Below are 9,569 nucleotides of genomic sequence, written 5' to 3'. Positions count from 1 at the left end.
GTCCATGTGGAGCCTGAATGAGGACCCCCACATGGTTTTGAAAGGCATTTAATTCTGTCCGAGTACAGCAGCCGTTGAGTGGAGAAGTACTGCACTTCTTTCTTCACTGTTATCACCTTCAAAATCCTTTTTAATCCAACTTAAATAAGACAAATAATGTGTTACAAGCTGATGATCCTGAGTAAAAACCAGAACAGGTGGGTCCCAGTCAAGTATCTTTAACTCTGCAAAGCTTCTAATCTGGCTCCATAGATCTGATCTTTTAAAGTAACTCCTTATATAAATGCTTCTCCCTCAACACTTCCTCTCCTCCTCCATCTTCCCTATATGGAACCTCAGCACACTTGTTTCAGCCAATCCGAAGGCGCTGAGACTTGTAGCTCCTCCCACTGCAGCTGATGGCGTTACCATGGGTTACAGGGTGGTGGCCAGCTCCATCTCCATCTCCGGTGAGGAGACTTCAGCCTTCATCAGAGTACACAGCAGTACGTAGAGACAGGAAAACAGAAGAAGCAGTTTTCTGTCATAAATACTGAATTAAACTTTGTTTGCTTTTATTTTATTTTCTTTGTCTCGGCTGCACATTTTCCTCCTTTTAAGTTTTAACACGCTGCCTACAAAATGGTGAAATGTACCTCTGATGTCTGAACTGATTCGACTGAAATGAGATGAGATCAAATTTATTTATGTTTTTAGTTGTTTATGTGTTGTTTCTTCATGCAAGTCTGAGACATTGATGTTAATGTTTTCTTTAAATGGTAAAATAAACAACTGTGAGGACTTCCTTGCTGAAAGGGGGTGCTGCCTTCAGTCGAAGACAAAGACTCTTTCTACTGAAGTTGCAATAGAACTCAGTGCTATGAAAAAAAAACCATGATAATGCAGAAAGGCTGTGTTGTACAAGTTAAGCTTGATATACGGTGGCCTTCTGTACAAAATACAATATTAGACATGACTAAATACATGACAAAACAAAAACTAAACACTTTACAAACATGGAAAACACAAAATAACCCAAAATAAACATGAAGAATATCAAATATTTCAACAATATGAGTAAATATTGCAATAGAACAGAAAATATATATGTATATTTTTTAATTTACACAGAACAAAAGACCTTTCTCTAAACAAAATGATGACACAAAATTGTCACGAAACACAAGAAACTCAAAATACTGCAAAAAGATAATTTTGCACACACAAAGTGTAACTTGCAAAAAAAGACAAAAGGCTAAATTAAAGCACCAGGATGAAAAAAAAAACAAAAACGGGAGAAATAATTGCAATAAAAATAATCAGAGATGATAATGTTTTTAATGTTATTAGGATACTTAAAAACAACTGTACTGCTACTTCTAATGATAAAAATAATACAATGATAATGATGATGATGATGATAGCAGTAGGCTCAGCCGTTGGAGGCAGGCTGACGGCTTGTCCACGCCCTCCAGGGTGCACTAGATCAATGTCTCCCAACCTATTTTCCAACATTGCTTGGCCTTATGCTTTCATTAGCTGCTTCTCACCACCAATGATGCATCCTGGCTGGGTCCTGTCCTTTAATAAAGCCAAAGTTAAGGTTACCATCAAGGTATAATCATACTTTTTTATTTATTTTTTTAATTGGAGCAAATCATCTGCACTTTGGTATTTCAATGAACGTGAACCACTCCTTCTGGTGCAGCTTCACCAGGTCACTGACCTCACTTGACCTCTCTGTGCATGGAGGAAAACTGACTAGATGTACAAGGTGTGGCCCATTAAGTAGCTTTTTCATCTCTGACTAAAGATATATATTTTAAAATATTGTTGGACAGCAGAGTTTAATTATCCACCTTTTATTAACTTTGGAACCTGGTTTCAAAAGTTCATGTTTTCAGGCTCCAGAAACGCTGAAATAAGCAGAGACATCAGATAAACTCGTCTCTGTGCAGACATGGTCTTAATTTTAACAATCACAATAGCTCTGTACCCTCAAACCTCACGGACCTCCTGTGCTCTTTGGGGACCCCCTTAGTGGGTTAGGGACCCCAGTTTGGGAACCACTGCAATAGACAACTCCACCCCCGGGCCCTGACATGGCACTTCAACCTCAGCCCCTCACCACCACCCCCATGTGACACCACACCATCTGTTTACTCAGGAAATAAACATTGCTGTCACTTAACCACAAATAGTCATGCTAATGCATTTCTCTGTAGCTTCATGGCACAGTGATTTCTGCTTGTGTCTCCAGACTGTAAACAGAGCAGAACAGGACTGAAAATCCAATCTAATAAGAAGCTGCACCACGTTTTCTGGGAGCAGCCAATAAGAGCATGCAGTTTCATTATGCTGACCTCGCTGCTTGTCCTACATCTGCTCTGGATGCCAGGGCCGTGCCCTTTCCTGTACACAGACTCCCTCTGCCTCTTCCAACTGTTTGTCTGGCATGCCACCAACTTTCCTCCCTAATTATGTAACACTTTCCCGTCTCTGCTCGGAGCCTTTGTTTTGTTTTGTGGGACAACAATTCAGCAAAAGGGGGTGGTGGACAGAGTGTCAGGACACAGTCTGGGCTTTTGGGCGTGGAGGCAACCTCAGTATTTTTTACTTCACACAGTCCACCTCTGACAAGTTTTGTCTCCTGCAGAGTCGACCACCCACCCACACGATAACACACACACACACACTCATGGTTCTCTGGGAGAAGGGACGGTAGCAGCAAAGCCATTCACATCCCATCACGTTGTTATGGAAACTAGGCCTACATGGACTAAATGGTGCTGAAATGCTTTCCATGGCCTCTTGTGCTGGAAAGCTTTTGTCTGTTTTAATGCAAGTCAGGCATTAACGACATGTTAGAGTGGTTCATTGTTAATGATCAGCCTGCAGCACGGATTCTTTAAACCTATCAGGGAATCTAATCTGAAAGTGGGTAAATGTTATTTAACTTTTACCATCATGATAATCTCATGAAGTCGTGCCTGAGTGGGCAGAATATCACTAGTTGTCATGGAAATTTAAATTCACTGGTCATTACATTAGGTCACCTGTTTAATTCCTTGTTAACGCAAATATCATCATCTAAGGAAGGTAAGGAAGGAAGGAAGGAAGGAAGGTAAAATAAAAGCAAACAACAACATGAAATGATTAAAAAGAATAACATATAACAAATGTGACAAAGGTAGGTTGTTCCTTAATTTGATAGGGAACGACTGATAGAAAAGGCCCTGTCCCCTGTCCAGCTGATCAACTGACCTGAGGGACCGAGCAGTATAGTTATGGAGAAGATTAGACAAATATCTAATTAACCAATCACATGGCAGAAACTCAATGCATTTATTCAAGCAGACATGGTCAAGTTGACTTGCTGAAGTTCAAACTGAGCATCAGAATGAGGAAGAAAGAGGATTTTAGTGACTTTAAATGTGGCATGGTTGTTGGTCTGAGAATTTCAGAAAATGCTGGTCTACTGTGATTTTCACACACACAACCATCTCTAGGGTTTACAGAGAATGTCTGAAGAAGAGAAAATATGAGCAGCAGTTGTCTGGACCAAAATGTTTTGTTGATAATAATAATAATAATAATAATAATGGATTAGATTTATATAGCGCTTTTCAAGGCACCCAAAGCGCTTTACATTGTGTGAATCCATTATTCATCCACTCCTCACTCATACCTGGTGATGGTAAGCTACGTGTGTAGCCACAGCTGCCCTGGGGCAAGCTGACGGAAACGTGGCTGCCAGTTTGCGCCTACGGCCTCTCCGACCATCACCGAACATTCATCCACACATTCATACACCAGCGATGCCAACACTGGAGGCAAGGAGGGTTAAGTGTCTTGCCCAAGGACACAACGACAGATGACTGCGGGAGCGGGAATCGAACCGCCGACCTTCCGATCATTGGACGACCTGCTCTACCGCCTGAGCCACTGCCGCCCCTGACGTGATGTCAGAAGTCAGAGGAGAGTGGGCAGACTGGTTGGAGAAGTCAAATAAGCACTGGTTCCAACCAAGAGAACAGCATCTCTGAACACACAACACGTCCAACCTTGAAGCAGATGGCTTACAGCAGTAGAAAACCACACCGGGTGTCTCCTGTCAGCTAAGAACAAGAGACTGAGTCTACAATTCACAGAAACTCACCAAAACTGGACAATAGAAGATGGAAAAATGTTGGCTGGTCTGATGGGTCTCCATTTCAGCTCCGCATTCAGATGGTAGGCTCATAATTTAGTGAAGAAAAAACAAAACAAAACATGAAAGCATGAATCCATCCTGCCTTGGGTCATCAGTTCAGGCTGGTCGTATAACAGGCTGGGGGATTTTTCTGAAGGAGACATACAACCACGGTGGACCTAATAAAGTGGCTGGTGAGTTTATATTAAGTCAAGTTGATACTGATATAATTCTACTCAAAAGCAATTAAATACAGTAATTAGACACCAAATATGAAGCGGAAATGATGGTTTATTTATTTACGTAACTAACAGGCAGATGAATACGGCAGTGTGTCAGTCTGAACATTCAGCATTTACTCTGTGTGACACAGAACGAGCTGAACATTTACTCATCTGAACGACAGCACAGTGGGCAGGCCAGATGAAGTAGAGCCTTGTAGGCGGAGACAGTGTGAAGCTAAAAACTGTCAACTGTGCAAAGTCGAAAAGACTGGCATAAGCAAAAGTTTGCAGTGCGGAATTTAAAGGGTCGATATCGAGGTAGGAAAAGAAGAAGCAGTTAGATGAATGGAGTACTGAGAGATAATGAATATTTTCAGTGGTGGAGATTTTAAGTTGTGTAACTAAAATTAGATATGTAAAATGATATGATGTGTTCACTGGCTCGAAGCAGATATTTGAACATGCTTACAGGATAGAATCAGGGTTCAGCTGAAAATATAAGTTAAAATCAACCATGATATGCGAAGTTATGCTTCACTCATGACTCAACAAGGTGTTGGAAATATTCCTCAGAGATTCTTCCATTTCATATTTACATGATAGCATCACGCAGTTGCTGCAGATCAGTGGTTTCTTAAATACTCAGACCAGCAAGTCGAACACCAACAACAACACCTTCAGTCACTTAAATCCTCTTTCTTCCTCATTCTGATGCTCAGTTTAAACTTCAGCCATTCGTCTTCACCCTGTCTACTTGTCTAAATACTTTGATTTGCTGCCATGTGATTGGCTGATTAGCATTTTGTGTTACAAGCAGGTGAACAGGTGTAACTAATATAGTAGCCAGTGAGTGCAGATGTTCAGTTTTGCATTTCAAACTTTCATTTGGCATTAGTATAATTTAAAACAACAAAACAAAACAAACCTGTTATTTCCAGTAGGCGACGTAAACAACTGATTGTAATGATTTGGTATAATTATTAGTCTCTACGAAAGTCTGAATCTCTGAAGGTGAAAGAGCTGAGGGATTCACATTTTCCTCCCTCTACAGTGCAGAAGATTATCAACTGATTCAAGCAGTATGGAAAAATTTCAGACTAGCAGGCAAACTGGACACCTTTGATCTCCAGTACCTGAAACATCAATGCACAAAGACATAAACACATAGGCAAAGGACACTGAGAAGAAACCGTTCTCAAAAATAACTATATGGAGTAACGTTCATAAACCCATTTTATATTTTAATTGGAGAAAAACAAAGCCCTGTGTCATTGTCCAGAGGCAGCATTGACTTCTCTGGGCTAGGAGGCATCTGGGATGGACCAGCACACAGAGGAAATGTTTATTCTAGTCACAAAGTGTTGCTTCAGATCATTTTATCATTATCGGTGCTCTTTGCAAAGCATTAAAGGTGCAGCATGTAACAAAAATCAAAGGTCAATGACAGAAAAGTTTTCTATTAGTGTCTAATTACTTTACGAAAATAACTGTTTTACTCTCTTAGATTGAGCCATTTATTTCTACTGTGTCCTCCTACATGGCCGCTGCCATATTTTTATGTCTTCATTTTACTACAGTGTCTCTGAATGGACAAACAACCCTTTGTGTGAAGTGAGAACCTTCTAAACTTTAAAACTGGAGTACTGGATTTGTTTGATAGAAGCTAGAGCACCATTTGGGATAAGTAACACCTTAAAAGGCACATAGAAGAAGACAATGTTGAAGTAGTTACCTGTAGTGCTGTCATCGCTGCACCTGAAGCTACTGGATTTATTCACGGATTAAAACATGTTTATGTCTGGAAGAATTATGGCCACTGATGGTCACCATCCATTCACAAATGTGATTGGCATTTGAAGTAATTTATACCTTTACCACTAGATATCAGTAATTCTACACTACACTGTACATTTAATGCAGAAAATTTCACTGAGATTTGACAGTAATGATGACATCTTTTCCAAGGACATCCATTTATTTTTCAAAAAGACAATGCAAAACCACATTCTCCACACATGCTGAAGAAGAAAAGGACACATACAATGCCTGCATGAAACGCAAAACTGGATGTGTATTAACAAATAAAAAAGTGTTTATGAGATTAAAAACTAAATATCTTGACTTCAAACTGTCTGCAATGAAGTAAAGTCGAATTAAATGTAGGAATCACTGTTTTCTTTGTAAATTTTGTGGTGCTTCTCTTTCCTTGTTTCCCAGTTCACATCCTGCTGTTGCCTTCAGCTTAAACAGCTTGCTGCTGTTTTGCACCCAGTCCTGACAGAAACTTACCTTTATGATTCCGTGTTTATACCTCTGCCCTCTGTGTGCTGTATGGCGGCCGAGACGTTAGTTTTCCAACAGAGAGCAATACGGCATCAGGCTGACACCAGTACCCGGTGTGGTCTTCTGCTGCTGTAGCCCATCTGCTTCAAGGTTGGATGTGTTGTGTGTTCAGAGATGCTATTCTGCATCTAAGATCACAAGGACTCCCCTTCCCTCTCTGCAGAGCATCTACAAGCGCAGAGTCCTCAGGAGAGCTGCCTCCATCATCAAAGACCCCACCCACCCTCAACATGGACTGTTCACTCTCTTCCCCTCAGGCCGGAGGTACAGGAGTATGAAATGCAGGACTAGCAGACTCAGAAACTCTTTCTTTTCCTCAGCCATCAGACTCCTTAACAGTTAAGAGCAGACTGGAGTCTGTAACAATGGACTGTACATTTACACATACTGACTGTTTACATTATCAATGCACCTTATTATTATTATTCAGTATTTGCACATGTATCATACCGTCTACCTCATGACAGTTCTTTTTTGCACAATTAATCATTCAATGCTGAATGTTGCACAGTTTATGTAGCACACTGCACATTATGTATATAGATTACTTTACTTTACTTAAACTTATATTTTACCTATAGTTTACATTTATGTTTACTCTTTTGCATGCTCTTCTTAAACTAGTCTTTTCTATATACTTTGAATATTTATGGCATTCAGTGTGGACGGCAAAGTAAGAATTTCACTGTTCAGGAAAACCTGTTTCCTTACTGTGCATGTGACAATAAATGCTTTGAATCTTTGAATCTTTGAATCTTTGAATCTTCTGCATAACTTGGTTGAAACCAGTTATTATTTGATTTCCTGTTGCATTTCTATCATCTCCAACCAGTCTGCTCATTCTCCTCTGACCTCTAACATCAACAAGACATTTTTGTCCATACAACTGCTGCTCACTGGATATTTTCTCTTCTTCAGACCATCTCTGTAAATCCTGGAGATGGTTGTGTGTGAAAGTCCCAGCAGATTAGTAGTTTCTGAAATACTCAGACCAGCAACCATGCCATGTTAACTCTCCTTTCTCCCTCATTCTGTTTGAACATTGCTGATTGATAATTGAACATGTGTACCTAATAAACTGATTTGATTGTGCATGCAAATTTATTTTGAATTGCCTTTGTGTGTATAGAAATGTACAGCTACCTGATTTGGGTATGATCTTTGAAAAGAGTTCTGTGGTTAATAAGGTTCAATATTTCCTAAATTTAGAAAAGTATCTTATTAAATCTTTCATGAATTAAAAAAATGTCCAAAAACATTTCAAATGTCAGGAAATGACTCATTAACTATTATTATAGAACTCAAATGCCATTTCCTAAGTTGTAAATCACTAAATATTGACAAAATAGTCATAAACCAAGTGGAATCTGCATATAAAACTATTTATTAGTAACAGTTTTCATGGTTTAAACACTTAAATTGATTGTGTGTGTGTGTGTGGTGCTGAAGGGACAGAACCTTCATTGTTGAACTGGGTGTGACTTTGAGGAACTCTCCATGGTCCTGATCAGCTCTTGACCTCTGACGTCTGACAGAAGCATTCACGCGACGCCTCACACACTTTCACATGAGCTATTTCATTACACAGCTTTCATTTTCATTGACAGGCAGGAGGACAAGTCTTTAGTTTGGACAAGTGAGGACACATCGACGCGATCTGGCAGGTAATCCCTCGTTTGGGAAACATCCTCCTCCCACAGCTTATTGGATCGTTCATTTTTTACAAAGCCAGACTGCAGGTCTTCCCCTCATATACTGACTTTTGGTTCAGACACGTGAGTAAGCAAATCCAAATTGTTGCTTATCTGTAGGAGATCATAGCTCAGGGTGGGAAAACCAACAAAATCATAGGATTCGCTCATATCAGATCCCAAAGATCAGTAGGTTTGGGCTATGTTGCTTTTCTCTCTCCAGTGTGGGAGTGTTTTCACGCATAAGGCGTTCTGATTGTTTTTTTTTTCTCTATTGTGTCACAGTGCGACCACCTGCGCTTTGAAACCCGGTAAAGGCGGTGGCTGTCCAGGCGAGAGGAGCTGAAATCAGAAGAAGAAGAAGAGAAAGAAAAAAGGAAGGAATCTCATAGACATGTCAACCACCGGGGAAGTGCCAGCCTTCTTCCAGGGTATGGGCTCTGACAGCCCCGCCAGGTCCAGGCAGAAATTCTGTGGCGTGTTCTGCCCGGTGGAAGGGTCCGCGGACAGCAAGACGCTGGACTTTGACGCGCTGTCCGCGTGCAGAGGAAGGAGCGGCGGGCGAGTCATTGACCGACAGACCGACATCTCCCAGCCGAGGAAGGTGGAGATAAGGGAGAGTACGGGGAAAGAAGCTCTCCAGAACCTGGATGATAAACGGGTATTTTTTTATTATTATTGTTTTTATATATGAGCGGCTGCTCATTTCTCTCTCTTTTATCTCTTTTCTTGTTGTCTTTTTCTGTTTTTCACTCCACTTATGAACCATTACTTATCTTATCCAGCATTCAGTTCCTTACACTTGGCATTTATATCTAAAACTGAATCAGTTACAGCCAACCAGCTGAGTTAGTTAAAGCTTACACAGCCTGGGTAATCCAGACAACTTAGTCAGACTACATTTCCCAGAAAGCATTGTGGCATTACAGAGTTGACACTGGGCCCAGCATGCAGAGCAGTGAGGGAGTGGCTCTATTAGTCAAAGCTTAGAGTTGATTTATTGTTTCCTTTATGTCGACTGAAAGGTGAAATAAATGATTTATTAGCTTTAAATGAAGAAACATGGATCTGATTGGGATGCTTATAAAACAGCTGAATCATATCCTTGAGGGTTTTTGCTGTTTAGAGGTTCTTCATCAG

At 40.5% G+C, this 9,569-nt stretch overlaps 1 protein-coding gene across 2 annotated transcripts in view; it reads left to right on the top strand.

The window, feature by feature from the left end:
- The first annotated feature begins 8,437 nt into the window (after positions 1-8,437).
- dpysl2b (dihydropyrimidinase like 2b) overlaps positions 8,438-9,569 on the top strand; it is a 42,297-nt gene continuing 41,165 nt past the window's right edge. Inside the window, exons 1-2 of one of the 2 annotated variants that reach the window (XM_041970965.1) lie at positions 8,438-8,513; positions 8,715-9,090. In XM_041970965.1, coding sequence (XP_041826899.1) covers positions 8,824-9,090 — 267 coding nt within the window. In that variant the 5' untranslated portion in view covers positions 8,438-8,513; positions 8,715-8,823. The other variant, XM_041970964.1, reaches the window with a different exon arrangement.

This window comes from Melanotaenia boesemani, chromosome 19 (genome assembly GCF_017639745.1).
Source record: "Melanotaenia boesemani isolate fMelBoe1 chromosome 19, fMelBoe1.pri, whole genome shotgun sequence".
NCBI classification, from domain to species: domain Eukaryota; kingdom Metazoa; phylum Chordata; class Actinopteri; order Atheriniformes; family Melanotaeniidae; genus Melanotaenia; species Melanotaenia boesemani.
The sequence above is the reverse complement of the archived record's forward strand: the minus strand, read 5'-3'. Positions and strand labels throughout refer to the sequence as shown.